The 16568-nt window shown below is 40.6% G+C and overlaps 1 protein-coding gene across 8 annotated transcripts in view; it reads left to right on the top strand.

Moving 5' to 3' along the window:
• The window catches only part of VPS45 (vacuolar protein sorting 45 homolog), a 71992-nt gene extending 58031 nt beyond the window's left edge, over positions 1-13961 (top strand). For 4 of the 8 annotated variants that reach the window (XM_041754924.1, XM_041754925.1, XM_041754926.1 and 1 more), the window contains one exon: positions 13323-13961. In XM_041754924.1, the coding sequence (XP_041610858.1) occupies positions 13323-13410 (88 nt within the window). In that variant the 3' untranslated portion in view covers positions 13411-13961. Of the gene's footprint in view, positions 1-2802; positions 2884-3027; positions 3118-13322 lie in introns of all 8 variants that reach the window. The other 4 variants (XR_005987785.1, XR_005987782.1, XR_005987783.1 and 1 more) reach the window with 3 other exon arrangements.
• Positions 13962-16568: the final 2607 nt, after the last annotated feature.

The raw sequence follows: 16568 nt of genomic DNA, 5'->3' as shown, positions 1-16568 counted from the left end.
TACATACTTGTCTAGTTGCTCACTTGGGATAATAATAATTGAGCATATACTATATATGCCAGACAGTCTGGACTTCATTACATATATTTTTCTCATTTAATCATGATCCAAGAGGTAATATTGTGATTCCATTTTTCAAATGAAGAAACTGGAACATAGAAAAATGAAGTAATTTGTCTTAGGTCATACAGCAAGGAAGTACAAAGCTAGAATTCAAGTTCAAATTTGTGTGATCCTAAATTCATGCACTGCTAGCAATGTTGAGATGAAATTACTGCCTCAGAAAGCATAAAGATGGGATCCCTGGGTGGCGCAGCGGTTTGGCGCCTGCCTTTGGCCCAGGGCGCGATCCTGGAGACCCGGGATCGAATCCCACGTCGGGCTCCCGGTGCATGGAGCCTGCTTCTCCCTCTGCCTGTGTCTCTGCCTCTCTCTCTCTCTCTCTCTCTCTCTCTCTCTCTCTCTGTGTGTGACTATCATAAATTAAAAAAAAAAAGAAAGAAAGAAAGAAAGAAAGCATAAAGATCTTTTTTTTAAGTAGGTTCAACCCAATGTGGGGCTTTAACTCACAACCCAAGATCAAGAATTACAGATAATAAACATTTTTAAGATGCTGAATTACTAATTTGCCAGCCAGAAAAGTTTTACCAGTTTCAACCTTTACACCATACCCTTACAACACTGAGGTCAGCTGCTCCTGATTCTTAAAAATAAACCTAAAAACTTAAAAAATCATCAATGTATATGGAAAAGGTTGATAACAACAAAAAAAAAGAACATTTTATTTCAATTCAAATGCAGAGAAAAAAGAAAGAAGCAGTGTGAAGCTGAGAGACAAGTAAATAGACACAGAGACAAGAGAAGTCAGAGGTAGATATTGTCTGGTCACAGAGCAGTACTCCTCTCCTTCCCATGTTGCTTTAGTTCACACCCAGGCCCCAATACACCTTTTTCCTTTGCATGAACTTGGTTAAATAGTTTGTTTCTTGTAGCTAGAAGGTTGCATTTTAGGAAAATGTTCTCAACCTCTTATAGGTTTATAGGATGTGCCTTTTTGTGTAGTATGTAAGACTCAATACATATTTGCATATTTATTTCAGGCTTTCTTAGGTTAAACAAGAAAAGGTTAAAAGTGGAAGGAAAAATTCAAAATAACTCTGTGAGTGACATAAGAGTGACTTGTTTACTTCCTATATTAGCTACATTTCTGTTTCTCATAATAAAAAATACTAAAATGTTCTACAGATTTTTAAAAGTCACCAATTTGATGTCATTGGGATTATTAAGTACTAAAGTATTTGGTTATCCTCAGCACAATCCTGAGTTGTCATTTCTCCACCAAAACTGTATTACCTTCCCCAACTGAGTGATATATCCATCAGGACAGCTGTTCATTCACTAGGATTATCATGAGAACTTCTGGGCTTGAGTGGGACCTGTAACTTACAAATCACCTTTTGGTACCCTTTGGTCTTTCTTTTTTTTTAATATATTTTTTAAAATTTAAATTTAATTAATTAACACATAGTGTATTATTAGCTTCAGAGGTAGAATTCAGTAATTCATCAGTTGCATATGACTCCCAGTGTTTATCACGTCACATGCCCTCCTTAATGCTCATCACCCAAGTACCCCATCCCCCCACCCACCTTCCCTCTAGCAACCCTCAGTTTGTTTCCTAGAGTTAGGAGTCTCATATGGTTTTTCTCCCTCTGATTTTATTCTTCCCTCCCTTGTCCTATGATCCTCTGTCTTGTTTCTTAACTTCACATATGAGTGAAATCATATAATTATCTTTCTCTGATTAACTCATTTCACTTAGCATAATACCCTCTAGTTCCATCCATGGAGTTGTAAATGATAAGATTCCATATTTTTGATGGCTGAATAATATTCCATTATGCATTATATACCACATCTTTATCCATTTATTTGTCAATGGACATCTGTGCTCTTTCCATAGTTTGGCTATTGTGGACATTGCTGCTGTATCAGCAAAGAAGTCAAACTTTCACTCTCTTCACAGATGACATGATACTCTTTGGTATTTTTTTTTTAATATTTTATTTATTTATTCATGAGAGACCGAGAGAGAGAGGCAGAGACACAGGCAGAGGGAGAAGCAGGCTCCATGCAGGGAGCCCGATGCAGTACTCGACCCCAGGTCCCCAGGACCACGCCCCGGGCCAAAGGCGGCACTGAGCCACTCGAGCTGCCCTCTTTGGTCTTTTAAAAGGCAGTGTAGTATAGCGGTTAAAAGCATGGGTTCCAGCGCCAGACTACCTTTTTTATTTATTTTTATTTTTATTTTTTTTCAGCCTACCTTTTTTAAATCCCACCTTTGCCATGTGTCCACTTGTATGACTTCACGCAAACCATTTAACTTTTTGCACCTCAGTTTCTCAACTGTAAAATACAGGTCATAATAGCTCTTTCATATCATTGTTGTGGTGACTGGATAATAGAATATATATAAAATGCTTGGAGGAGAATCTGGCACAGGGTAAGCATTCTATTGCTGCCACTGGTACTATTTACTGCTGTTATATTTGGGGGACATAAAGTGAAAGGGACCTTGGATATTATTCATCATCACCACCTCTGTCATAACCCACACTTACAAGTCACTTGTTTTGAAAATGATCAACATAATTCAAGAGCAGAATTATATTATTATCCCAAGGAGGAATATAGTGGGGCAGTGATACAGTTTACTATGAAGGTAACCAATGCCGGACGATCTTTGTGGTCTATGAGGACAAAAATGTTTAGTAGCTCAAGTTCCATTTGTGCGCACTTCAGATGTCCCCTTTGAAGCTTCCAGAGTCAGCATCTCTGTAATTAATCAGCCTGCAGAGTCTTCAGCAGCCACGCTTGCTACAGGTAGGTTATTTGGGGCTTTGTTTCTTGTATTTTTTTATGGTGGTCACCATTCTACTCCTGTAGTTGTGGTCTCTCTAACAAGTTATATCGTCTTGAATGTTCTCAGTGCTGAGAAAATACATATCTAGCTCTCTTTGTTTTCAGATGATAACTTCCTTTCAAACCTCTGTATAACTGATATTACAAGCAGTTCTGTCCCTGAGAAGTCCATCTTTCATCCCATGGACTAAGAGGGTAATCCTATGCTGAGGGCTCCTTTTTATTTGTTTTTTTGCTTTGCTTCTTGTTTTATTTTGTTTTCATATGTCAGGTGTCCAGTGGTAAGGTGGGAATTGGGAAAGTAGCTACATTTTTTAATAGACAGTTATACTGTTTGTAAGAAAGTGTTATAGGATAAAGTAGCCTCAGTGGAATTGGTTATAATCAAGGAAATATTTTATGTCTTAATTCAGTGTTTCCCAAGTCTGTCCTATAGAAAATGTATTTGGCTTGGTATTTGTTAGGTACTGATAGATAGTCTGATAAAAAAAGGTTCTATAGCTGCCTAAATTTAGAAAGTACTGCATCCTTTTCTTGAAAAGTCACAATTTACATTAGTATGTTAAAGATTCTGAGAAACTCCAGAGTAAAGAAACCCATTCAGCTTTTTCCCCCTTTATTGTATTTTAATATATTTTTTTAAATTTATAAATGAATATATGTAACATACAAATTAGAAAGTATAATATAATGAACACCCTTGAATCCTTCCCCTAACCCAAAGACTAGAAAATTGCCAATAACAGAGGTCTGTTTGTTCCTCTCCAATTTTATCCCTTACCTCCCTACAACAGGTAAGCACTATGCTACATTTTGTGTTTAGTTCTCTTCCTTTGGTGAGAGATTTTTATCACTGATCCATATATTTCTTTTTTTTTTTCTTTTTTTTTTTTTTAAATTTATGATAGGCACACAGTGAGAGAGAGAGAGGCAGAGACACAGGCAGAGGGAGAAGCAGGCTCCATGCACCGGGAGCCCGACGTGGGATTCGATCCCGGGTCTCCAGGATCGCGCCCTGGGCCAAAGGCAGGCGCCAAACCGCTGCGCCACCCAGGGATCCCTGATCCATATATTTCTAAACAATGCACTATTTAGCCTTGCTTGTTTTTGGGCTTTATAAAAAATGGTTTCATACTTTTTTCATTGAACACTGCTTCTAAGATTCATCTTTATTGTACCATGTAACCTTTGTTCACTCCTTTTTCAGTGCTGGGTAACATTTTATTGCATGAATATACCACAGTTTACTTCTCCATTCACCTGTCCATCTACATTTGAGTTGGCTTTTTGTTTAGTCTAGTGTTGTCCTGTTTACTATTATTGCTTCTATCTAAGAGCAGCAAGAAGAAATGTGAGTCAAAGATATTGACAGATGTTATGATTATATTGTTTTGGAACAAGAGGGAAAATATGTACTGAGTCACTGCTTTATACAAGATACTACTCAAGGGGATCCCTGGGTGGCGCAGCGGTTTGGCGCCTGCCTTTGGCCCAGGGCGTGATCCTGGAGACCCGGGATCGAATCCCACGTCGGGCTCCTGGTGCATGGAGCCTGCTTCTCCCTCTGCCTGTGTCTCTACCTCTCTCTCTCTCTGTGACTATCATAAATTAAAAAAAAAAAAAAAAGATAGACTTTGACTCAAGTCAAAGTCTAAAATACAAACAAGAGGGACACACCTGGGTGGCTCAGCGGTTTGGCGCCTGCCTTTGGCCCAGGATCGAGTCCCATGTCAGGTTCCCTGCATGGAGCCTGCTTCTCTCTCTCTCTCTCTGCCTGTGTCTCTGCCTCTCTGTATCTCTCATGAATAAATAAATAAAATATTTAAAAAAAATAAAATACAAACATGGGACGCCTGGGTGGCTCAGCAGTTGAGCATCTGCCTTTGGTTCAGGCTGTGATCCCAGAGTCCTGGTATCGAGTCCCACATTGGGCTCCCTGCATGGAGCCTGCTTCTCCTCCCTCTTCCCATGTCTCTGCCTCTCTCTCTCTCTCTGTCTCTCAGGAATAAATAAGTAATCTTTTTAAAAAGTAAATAAATAAAAATAAAATATAAATAAAATAAGATGTCCTTATCTTCAATGATTGTATGGTCCAGTGACTGGAGATCAAAAAAATTTGTATTTCTCAAATCAGGATATAATTAATCCTGGGACACAAAAAGGCACAAAATAAATGATATATCTTTTGGATTTTCTTATAATTTGAGGAGATGTTCAGAGGTAGAATTAAATAACTGAGAAGTACCTTAAAATATGTTTACACCAAAATTTAAAAGATCCTTTTATGAAAAATAAAATTTTTATGGAGTTTTCAAACAACATATCGGACCTCAATGAAAGCTGTAAGGTGGTAAACCAATTTGGACTATACCCTCAAGACCTACTAAATTCAGGGGTGCCTGGCTGGCTCAGTTGGTAGAGCATGTAGCTCTTGAACTCAGGATCATGAGTTCAAGCCCCACACTGAGCGTGGAGCCTACTTTAAAAAATAATAATAATAATAAATTCATTATCTTCTGTTGTTAGAGGTTTTCAGGCACAAAAATGTGAGAAGTGTTCATGTATGTAACTTAAGTAAAATGTGCCCTAAATAGAAATGATTAATTCAGGCAAAGTAATCAGGAAATGCTTCACAGAAGAGATAGCATTTTTTTTTTTCATTTGTCAGAGAAAGAAAGAGAGCACACACACAAGCAGGGAGAGGGGCAGGCAGAGGGAGAAGCAGGCTCCCTGCCAAGCAAGGAGCCCGATGTGGGACTCGACCCAAGCTGAAGGCAGACACCTAACCAACTGAGCCACCCAGGTATCCCAAGAAGATAGCATTTGAGCTAGACGTTAAGAAATAAGTTGATTTCCATAGGAAGAGCAGTCAGGACAGAGGGAACAGCATAGTTAAAGACAGGAACTTAAAAAAAAAAAAAAGGAATGGCACATTCAAGAAATAATAAGTTCTTTATGGGTAAATTATATATGCAGTGAAGAGCTGTATATAAGATTCCTATGATTTTCAGACATCGGTGCTGAATGTCATGTGGTTTTCCTTGCTCCTGATAAAATTGCTGTTGGATATTTAGGAAATGTTTAGCATGACAGGTAATATTTAAGATGAAGTCTTAACTTTTTTAAAAAATATGAATCAGGGGTACCTGGGTGAGTCACACTTAAGCGTCTACTTTCGGCTCAGGTCATGATCTCTGAGTCCCACCTTGGGTTCCCTGCTCAGTGGAAAGCCTGTTTCTCCCTCTCCCTCTGCCACTCCCCCTGCCTGTGCTCTCTCACTTGTGCTTTCTCTCTCTCGCTCTCTTTTTCTCTCTCTCAAATAAAAATGAATCTGATTCAGGTATTTACTCAGCAAACTCTTAATTCAGCTATTTTTTACTGCGGATACACAGATCAAAAAGATATTAGTCAAGATGTACATTAACTGGTAACAGAAACCATTAGAACTCCCCCAAACTCTCACAGCCACCACCCCTTCTGCTATCTGTCCCATCCGCTGTGACCAGTGTTCATAGCCTAGCTCAGCCCCCATGTGGGCACCAATTCTTATCCCTCACCTACTCCAGGATATCCCTTCAAACTGATTCCTCTCTCCTCATTCAGTTTTACCCATGCTAGTGGATCATTCATAGAAGCATAGAAACATACTTTCCCCCCACCTTTAAAACCCTCTATTAGCCTATCTCTTTCCAGGTTCTGTATCATTCTGTCATTCCCCTTGTTCTTTTTTATAGCAAAAATTCTTCAAGAACCATTTCTAATTATTGTCTCTGATTCTTCTTCCTACATATTCTCTTAAATCCACATACTCTTAAAACTCACTGTATTCAGGCTTTCACCCCCATCACCCTGGAATTGTTCTTACTATGGTTCCCAGGGACCTCCACATGCTAAATCCAGAGTCAACTTTTAGCGCTCATTTTATTTAACCTATCAGCAGCTTTCGACACAGTTGATCAGTCCCTTCATCTGGAAGCACCTTTTTCTCTTAGCTTCCAGGAACTATAGTCTCCCAGTCTTCCTACCTTATTGGCCATTTCTTCTCTGTCACTTTTGTTCATTTCTCCTATTTCTGGAATCCCTGGAACTCTGTCCTTAGACCACCTCTCTTCTCTGTCTATATTCACTTCCTTGGCAATCTCATTCAGGCTCATGGCTTTAAAATCTGTCTGCTACTGACTCCTAAATTTATATCTCTCATCCAAAGTTTTTCAATGTCAGCGCTATTAGTGTTTAGGACCAGATAATTCTTTGTTGGGTGAACTGTCCTGTGTGTTATAGGATGTTCAGCAACATCCCTGGCCTTTACACACTGGACGCCAGTGGCATTCCATCAGCTATGACAACCAGAAATGTTCCAGACATTGCCAGATGTCCCTTGCAGACAATATCACATCTCTCTCACACCCCTCCCCATTAAGAACCACTGTTTCTAGCCTGAACTTCTCCCCCAAACTCCAGATTTGTATATTCAGCTAATTGACACTTCTATTTGAATGTCTATCCATATTTAATATGATCAGGACCAAGCTTCTGATATCTTTCTAAACACAATCCTCCCTCAGACTTTCCATCTCAATTAATTGCATATTATCCTTCTAGTTGCTTTGGCCAAAAATGTTGGTGGTTTCTTGACTCCCCTCTTTCTCTCAAACCTACATCCAATTCATCAGTAAATCTTATGATCCTGGGATCCCTGGGTGGCGCAGTGGTTTGGCGCCTGCCTTTGGCCCAGGGCGCGATCCTGGAGACCCGGGATCGAATCCCACGTCAGGCTCCCGGTGCATGGAGCCTGCTTCTCCCTCTGCCTGTGTCTCTGCCTCTCTCTCTCTCTCTGTGTGTGACTATCATAAATAAATAAAAAATTAAAAAAATTAAAAAAAATTAAAAAAAAATCTTATGATCCTTTCCTTCAAAATATGTTTAGAATCTGAAACCCATCATTTCCTACCTGGATTGTTACAACTGCCTCACCCTTAACCCTACAGTCTTCTCTGCATCACTAGAGTAACCCTATGAAAATTCATAATTCAGGGCGTGTCTCATCTCTGCACAAAAACCTCCAGCTGTTACTCATCTCACTCAAAGTAAAAATCAAAATCCTTATAGTAAGCTACCAGGCCTCCTGTGATCTCATCTTCATATTCCCCTCCCTCCCCTTTCTTAACATCTCCAGTCTTAATCTCTTATTACCAATACCTTATTTACTTCACTCCAGCTGCACCAGCCTCCTCTCTGTTCCCTGAGCACACCAGGCTTTGGTCCCTTTGTCTTTGCCCTTCCCCCAGATATGTTCCCCTGGCCTCGTTCAGGTCTTGGCTTAGATGTCAGTTTCTCAGTGAGGCCTTCCTTGGCCACAGGATTTAAAGTCTGAGACCACCACCACCACCTCCAACTCTTTTTCAAACCTGCTGTATTTTTTCTCCACAGCACTTTCTTCATATTACAGATGGTAGAGAGGCAGTGCTGCATCATGCTTAGGACAAACTCTAAAGGCAGATTGCCTGGGTTTGTATCCTAACTCTTTCACTTTCAACATATAAGGCCTTGGCTTCTCTGTGCCTCAATTTCTTTATAAAGTGGAGTCGTTTTTACCTCATGAGACTCTCATGTACAGTGATAGTTCATTATTATTACTGTTGTGTTATTATTATATTTTATTTATGAATTTCATTTATCTTCTCCTTCTCCCATTGGAATGTAAACCTCATAAGGGAAGTTTTTTGTTTTGTTTTTTTACTTTGCTTATTGCTCTATCTTCAGCTTCTAGAACAGTGCCTGGCACATAGTAGGCAATTAATAAATATCTGTTAATCACGTTGTTAACCTCTGGAAAGAGTAATGAGGAAAAGAAGGATCCAGAAGGACTACAGTTCTGTGTGTACTATTTAAAACTTTTACCGAAAGAATGTATTCATGATTTACTTGTGTCCTCAAAAAGCTTATAGGCTTATGTGGAAAAAAGACATGTAGACAAATGAATTCCTAAAGGATTGATGTGAGATTGAATTGTAACAGATGCACAGTTCAGATAAAGTACAAGAGGGATGGGACAGTCTTACAGGCAGAGGGAATAGTATGTGCAAAAGCAAAGAGGTCTGAAACAGAATAGCAGCTCTGACAGATTTAAGCAGTGGAAATTGAGAGGACTTGTCAATGTTCTAGGCTAGTAACTGCTCCATCATCCTTTTATCTCACCCACTCCTCTATTCCAGCATATTCAGCTAAGTGTTTGGCTGTAATTAGAAGATTATTACTCCATTAAGGCAAATGTTTGTGGGGGTTTTTTCTCATTATTTTCCAGAAAGTCTTCTTCTAGGTTCCTGCTTTCCATAAATTCCATTCATTTTGTTTCATTATGCCACTTCACATTTGATTCTGGCTTGCTTTTGTGTCTTTGCTTTTTTGTTATGAAGAAACTCACATATAACTTCTATTTGTGGAATTACAAAAAAAAAAAAAAAAAGGAAGTTAGGGCACCTGGGTGGCTTGGTCTGTTGAGTATCTGCCTTCGGCTCGGGTTGTGATCCCGGAGTCCTGGGATCGAGTCCCTGTGTCGGGCACTCTGCTCAGTGGGTAGTCTGCCTTTCCCTTTCCCTCTCCCCCTCCCCACTGCTCTTGCTCTTTCTCTCACTGTGTCTCTCAAAATCTTTTAAAAAGAAGTTTTTTAAAAGGAGGAAGACATAGATACTAGATAGATAAATAGTCTTGTTATATAGCTTTGTTTAGGAGCACAGTTGTTCAACTCAATGACTTTATTAATTAAAATCTAAAATCCTTTAAGTGTTAGTCTCTACTTCCTTACCAAAGACTGAAAAGTTTTTTTTTCAATGTGTGATGTAAGAGTTTTTGAGGTTGACTTTTTTTTTTAAGATTTATTTATATATTTGAGAGAGTGAGAATGTGTGCGCGTGGGCGCAAGTTGGGGGAAGGGCAGTGGAAGGAGGAAAGAATCTCAAGCGGACTCCTGCTGAGTGCACAGCTAGACCAAGGCTCAATCTCATGACCCATAAGATCATGACCTGAGCCAAAACCATGAGTCAGATGCTTCACCAACTGAGCCACCCAGGCACCCCTTGAGGTTGACTTTTTAAATTCAGGGCTTTGGCGGTTCCTGGGTGGCCCAGTTGGTGAAGCAGCAGCTGACTCTTGATTTCGGCTTAGGTCATGATCACAGGGTTGTGAGATCAAACCCCACGTCGGGTTCTGTGCTGGGTACCTGCTTAAGATTCTCTCTCTCTCCCTTTCCTTCTGCCCTTCCCCATCTCTAAATTAATTAATTAATAAAATCGGGGCTTTATTCCTGCCCACTTTGCTTCTCTTCATAAAGTTAGGAATGATGACAGCACACATCCCCTAGGTTAGTTCCTCCTACCATCTTTGTTTACATCTTGTCTCACACTGAGTTGTAACTGTGTATCTGCTCCTAAGAGTCCCTTACAGGTAGGAATCATAATAAGTGCACCTAGCTCAGTGTCTGCTTGGTAATCGATGCTCAGTAAAACACTTGTTAAATTGAATTGAAGTGAACTGAATTGAATTAGATTATGATATCACAGGAGAAGGGAATTTTTGAGTTTGCTTTTCAAGTGAAATTGATCTAAAACAAAGCTAGAAAAGAAAAATCATTATTTTGTTATTGTTTTTATACATAGTCTAAATTTGGGGTATAGATACCAATATGTTCATCACCCATAATTTTTAAAGCATTCTGCAGTGACTCATCAAAGTCCTCAAATAGATCCTTTTTAAAAGTCACAATAGCCCTAGGAAACAAAATTAGACTTGGCAAATATAAATAGTATTTTCTCTTTTCAGTTAAGAATGTGGGGTCCTGTTGATACACAGAGGAGGATCTTTAAGTATAATTTCAGTTAAGTTACTTCTTTTCTTTGCACTGGTAGCAGAGTCTGAAGTGAAGCAGAGATCACCTGATAAATTCCTGTAGGCTTTCCCAGCACATCTGTTTCATTCTTACTGTAAGTCACTAATCAAGGAGTTCTTGTGTTATCTTTCAAAAAAGCAATGCTACCTCATTTCCTGACACTTGTTCTCCGCCCTCTGAGTGTTTCCAGTCCAACTGGCCAAGAAACAAGGCCAGACAGAGGTGCCTGTCTTTTAGTAGGAGAATAAATAAATTTAGCTTCTACTCCTCTCCTTCTACTTCATTTTGTTTCTTTTGCAAAGGAATTTGGAATTTAAATCCTCTGAGTCTAGAATTGGCAAGGTCTAAAGCTGTAAAACAATGGTGATACTAGGGTGCCTGGTCATCCCTCCAGCCCTCTGCTACAGACCCGTCTCCTGAGAGAGGGTAGCACACTTAACAAATACTGTCCCAGAACTCCTGTGTGATAGCAAAGACTATCCCCCTTGCCAACATGTAATTATTTCATCTTTTTTTTTCTTTTTAAGATTTTATTTTATTTGAGGGAGGGAGAATGAGAGAGAATCTGAAGCAGACTCTGAGCTGAGCACAGAGCCTGGCTTGGGGCTTGATCCCACGATTGCAAGATCATGACCTGAGCCAAAACCAAGAATTGGATACTTAACCGACTGAGCCACCCAGGTGCCCCAAAGTGTAGCTCTTTTAGTGAGTTCATTTATTCAGTATACCTTCACTGGGTCCCTACCAGATACCAGCCTAGGTTCTATAAGCCCTAGAAATCCAAGCTGAAAAGTCCTAGACCTGCCCTAAGTAGTTCACAGTCTAGTGTGGCAGCAATAAAATGGAGAGTACCTAATGAATAATAATAATAATAGAGCTAAAATAGCACTAGAACAAAGAGATTTATAGCCATGGGAGGGATCTGTCCAACCTGAAGGAGTTTGAGAAGGCTTCACAGAAAAGGTGATTTTTAATCCTCAGCCTTAAGGAATAAAAAGGATTTCATCAGACAGAGAAGGGCTGTTTGTCATTTCAGACACAGGACATAAGAACAAAAGCATACAGGTGGGAAAGCTCAGGAGGTGTTCAGGGGAGAGCAAGGGGCTGGACACTGCTAGGTGGCATGGTGGGAGGTGGAGCCAGAGCACTCTGTGTGGTGCCCAGGGGTGCAGGTTCCAGAGCCTGGGTTTGAATCCCAGCTAAGCCGATTATTGGCTGTAGTGAACTTAGCAAGTCACTTGACCTCTGTAGCTTGGTTTCATCATCTTTCAAATGAGGATAATAGCATCTATCTCACATATATATACATAAACATGTAGCTTAAAACAGTTCTCAGAACAAAATAAATACAAGTATTAGTTACTATGAGAATACATTATGAAGGCCTTGAATTTTAATCTATACGTTGTTCTGTAAGCATAAGAAAGGCTTTAAAGTAGAAGAGGCAAAAGTATGCAATAGGGTATCATCTGTGTTATAGAAAATCAACTCTGGTGCCACTTTGCAAAAGTTCCCTGGCTAAAGAGGAGACTAGAGGCACAGTCCAAGTTCTGAGGCCATTTCAAGAGTACAAATAAGAGAGGTACTGATGTAACCTGGTTCAGTTAATGCAGTAGCCTTGCATTCTAGGTTCCAGGTAACCTCGGTGGCTCAGTCCGTTAAGCATTGGACTCTTGATTTCAGCTCAGGTCATGACCTCAAGGTCATGAGATCAAGCCTCACATTGGGCTCCACACTCAGCATGGAGTCAGCTTGAGACTTTTCCCCTTCCCTCTCCTCCTCTGCCTGCTGTTCATGTTCTCTCTCTCTCTCCAAAATAGATAGGGGCGGGGCACCTGGCTGGCTCAGCAGTTGAGTGGCTGCCTTTGGCTCAGGTCATGGTCCTGGGATCGAGTCCCACATCGGGATCCGCAGGGAGCCTGCTTCTCCCTCTGCCTGTGTCTCTGCCTCTCTGTGTCTCTCATGAATAAATGGATAAAATGTTTAAAATAAATAAATAAAATAGATAGGGGCACCTGGATGGCTCAGTTGGTTAAGTGTCTACCTTCAGCTCAGGTCATGATCTTGGGGTCCTGGGATGGAGCCCCACGTAGGGCTCCCTGCTCAGCCAGGAGTCTGCTTCTCCCTCTTTCTCTGCCCCTCCCCCAACTCATGCTTTCTCACACACAAATAAAATCTTTAAAAATAATAATAAAATAAAATAGATAATTTTTTTAAATTCTGGGTTCTGAACTAAAAATTTCAAATTGGAAATCTGAGTCTTGACTGATCTTACAGGTTTAGTGCTAAAAATCACAGTGAGAACCCCGGGAAGATCACGAAGGGGTGCTCCTAGTCCAGATGTTTGAGGGTTCAACTGATGCTTCTCTGCTGCACCCAAATATCAGACCAGTAGTTCTTGCATACTAATCATGATACCCTTTATCCAGTTAAATGTCATGGGCAAGATATTCTATTTTTGGAGATGGTCTTTTTTTTTTTTTTTTTCCCTTTGAGTAACCTCAAATCTATTCAGTTTCCTAGAGGAAGTTCTGGCCTCTGGACTACACAGCCGAAGCAAGGAGAGCTCTCAAGTTACATCAAAGCCAGCAAGCAGAAGATGAAATGGTGATGGCAAGGTGAAGAGAATGGCTCAGCTTCCCTTCTAGCCTTGCTGCGGGCTTCCCCGCTGACCAGAGGTACTGGAGAAGAGCCTTGGGTTTTGTGCTTGTCTTATATAACCCATCTCCAAGTAGCCTGCTAATTCCCAAACTGTTGGCACAGACACCAAGACTCTGAGCAATGATGAGTTGAGAATAAGTCTGTGCCCATCCCAATCCATTTTTCTCATGGTTTCCTTATCGGATAAACCTTGTATTCCTTGTACTTGGCAGCACAATCACTTTAGTTTCTGATGAATTTTGTTGGGATCTTACTTGAGAAAAGAGTTATCAGAGCTCAGAGAAGTTTAAAAAGTAATCATTTGATACACATGCTACACATCCTCTCTTCTCTTGACCACTTTTACTTTTCATTAACCACATTCCTGAACACCTCATTTTTGAGAACTCATCATGTTTCTGTAAGGAACCATCCAAAAATTGTTCCTACATTGCACTTTTCTGTGGCACTGAGAAACCATGTATGACTACAATAAAAATCCATTTTGTGAAAAGACACAAGTTTGTATTTCTTTGGGGTTAATAACTATTTATGGGAATTCATGAGGCAAGCATGAGCTGGCTTTACACCAAATGTAGAGAAGGCATTGCTTCTATCCAAAGGATATTTAAAGTATGTCAAGGCAAACAATAGATTCTGGTGTCAATTTCTATTCTCTTAAAAGCAGTGGAAAGTGGTGATATCACTAATGCCAGGAAGTTATGGCATCCTCAAATCATAGCAAAAACACCACAGCACCATCCCTCTGTGGTTCTTTGTAAGCCCTTTATATATTTTTTAACCTTCCTTTTATGTTGAACATAAAATATTCTCTAGCCTATAGCCTAGGCTCAAATCTGTCACAGTTATTAGGCTCTGGGAATGTTACTTAGTCTCTTTGTGGCTCAGTGTTCTCATCTGTAAAATAAGAGTTATAGGGTTGCCTGGGTGGCTCAGTTAGTTAAGCATCGAACTCTTGATTTTGGCTCAGGTCATGATCTCAGGGTCCTGAGATCGAGCCCTATATCAGGCTCCCTGCTCAGGGGGACTCTCCTCCTTCTACACCCCTTATCCCCCCAGCTTGTATTATCACACTTGCTCTTTCTCTCAAAACAAAATCTTAAAAAAATAAAAACAGAGACTTTCAGGTCGCCTGGGTGGCTAAGTCGGTTAAGTGACCAACTCTTGATTTCAGCTTAGGTCATGATCTCAGGGTTGAGGCATTGAACCCAGAGTTGGGACTCCTCGCACTCTGGGAGTCTGCTTGAGAGTCTCTGCTTCTCCCTCTGCCTCTACCCTCCTCCTGCATGCACTCTCTTTCTCTATCTCTCTAAAATAAATAAATATTTTTTTAACAAAAAGGAAGAGACTTTTCTTACATTTCTCCTATTATTTGCCTGCTTCCATTAAGCCTCTTCAACTAACAATACCAAGAAGTCTAAAAAATGAGCCTTACCCTCAGTGTGTGATGCCAGAAGCTGGCCTTTCTTTATTAAGGATCAAAGCCTTACATATATTTTTTATAATTTAAAAAAATTTTTTTACAGAGAGAACATATGCACATGCGAGTGAGTTGGGAGGAGGGGCAGAGGGAGAGGGAGAGACAGCATCCCAGGCAGGCTCTATGCCCAGCACAGAGCCCAATCAGGGCGCAATTTCATGACACAGGTCTCAACCTGACCTGAAGTCAAGAGTCCAACATTTAACCAACTGAGCCACCCAGATGCCTCAAGACTGGCATTTTTATTTAGGACTTGCAGAGCTGATTACATTATTAGTGGCCCTTTATTTTTACCCTTTATTCCCCAAAGATTTTATTTATTTATTCATGAGAGTGAGAGAGAGACAGAGACACAGGCAGAGGGAGAAGCAGGCTCCATGCAGGGAACCTGACGTGGGACTCGATCCCAGGTCTCCAAGATCACGTCCTGGGCTGTAGGCGGCGCTAAACCGCTGAGCCACCCAGGGTGCCCAATTTTTACCCTTTAAAAACAGTATTTTAGTTAAAGTTTCATGTGGTTTTAATGACCTCTCTTCCATAGATTAAAATGTCCTAGTCAAATGTCCCATTTACTCTACAAAAGCCGAGGCACTTTTTTACCAAAACAACTGTTTGACCTCAGTAAACTTGCAGGCAGCAACTCAGTCCTTATCACTGATAGCTCCTTTCTTCCTCAAGTTTAGTGGCTTATAAAACAGCTGAAGAATAAAGTTACTGGCAGTTGTGTCTTATCCATGGTGATGCTGTTAGGGAGGTAACCCCATCACAAGTCCTCCCAGTATCTTATCTCCACCAAAGAGAGGAATTGGCTTGAGTCATTTTTGTGATTTGTGTGAATAGTGGTGTCAAGCTCACTCAGGAGACAGTGCTGTGAAACGTGTAAGAGAACCCATAAATTCTCACTGAGATTTCTCACTTAAGAATTGGTCTTTGGGGCAGCCCCAGTGGCGCAGTGGTTTAGCACTGCCCTGCAGCCTGGAGTGTGATCTTGGAGACCCGGGATCGAGTCCCACGTCAGGCTCCCTGCATGGAGCCTGCTTCTCCCTCTGCCTGTGTCTCGTGTCTCTGTCTCTGTCTCTCTCTCTCTCTCTCTCTGTCTCTATGAATAAATAAAATCTTAAAAAAAAAAAAAAAAAAAGAATTGGTCTTTGGAAACAGTCCTAAGTCAAAGATCCCAATTCAGGTGCCATGAAGTTCACCTGGTGAGAGAGAAATCAGTTGAAGAATAGGCCCAAGAAGAGTATGGCACAGGCAGAGATGTAACAGACAAAGGGAGGCAAAGTGAGGGAAGGTAGGGGCAAGATAGTAAGATAAGGCAGTACAAGGGTGCAGGTTAGTGAAAGAGAAAAGCCCAGAGATTTATATAACATCTTAAGGAGCAAATAGGCAGGAAAGGTTCTCCAGCCCACATGCATCTGTTCTGGAATCTGAAAATTACTTTGGAGGGTTTTGATTTTTTAGCAGTCCCTCTGCCTGATGTTCCACAAAGCTCCTGTGCAAGGACCCCACTACCTTGCATACAGAAGACACTCAAATATTTGTTGACTTTTAAGAGGAGGGGAAAGAAAGATGAGGCAGATCATAAATTGTTTCCCATAAACCATAATCTATTTAAACTAT

This window comes from Vulpes lagopus, chromosome 5 (assembly GCF_018345385.1).
Source record: "Vulpes lagopus strain Blue_001 chromosome 5, ASM1834538v1, whole genome shotgun sequence".
Classification (NCBI taxonomy): domain Eukaryota; kingdom Metazoa; phylum Chordata; class Mammalia; order Carnivora; family Canidae; genus Vulpes; species Vulpes lagopus.
Note: the sequence above shows the minus strand (reverse complement) of the source record. Positions and strands in the feature narration are given on the sequence as shown.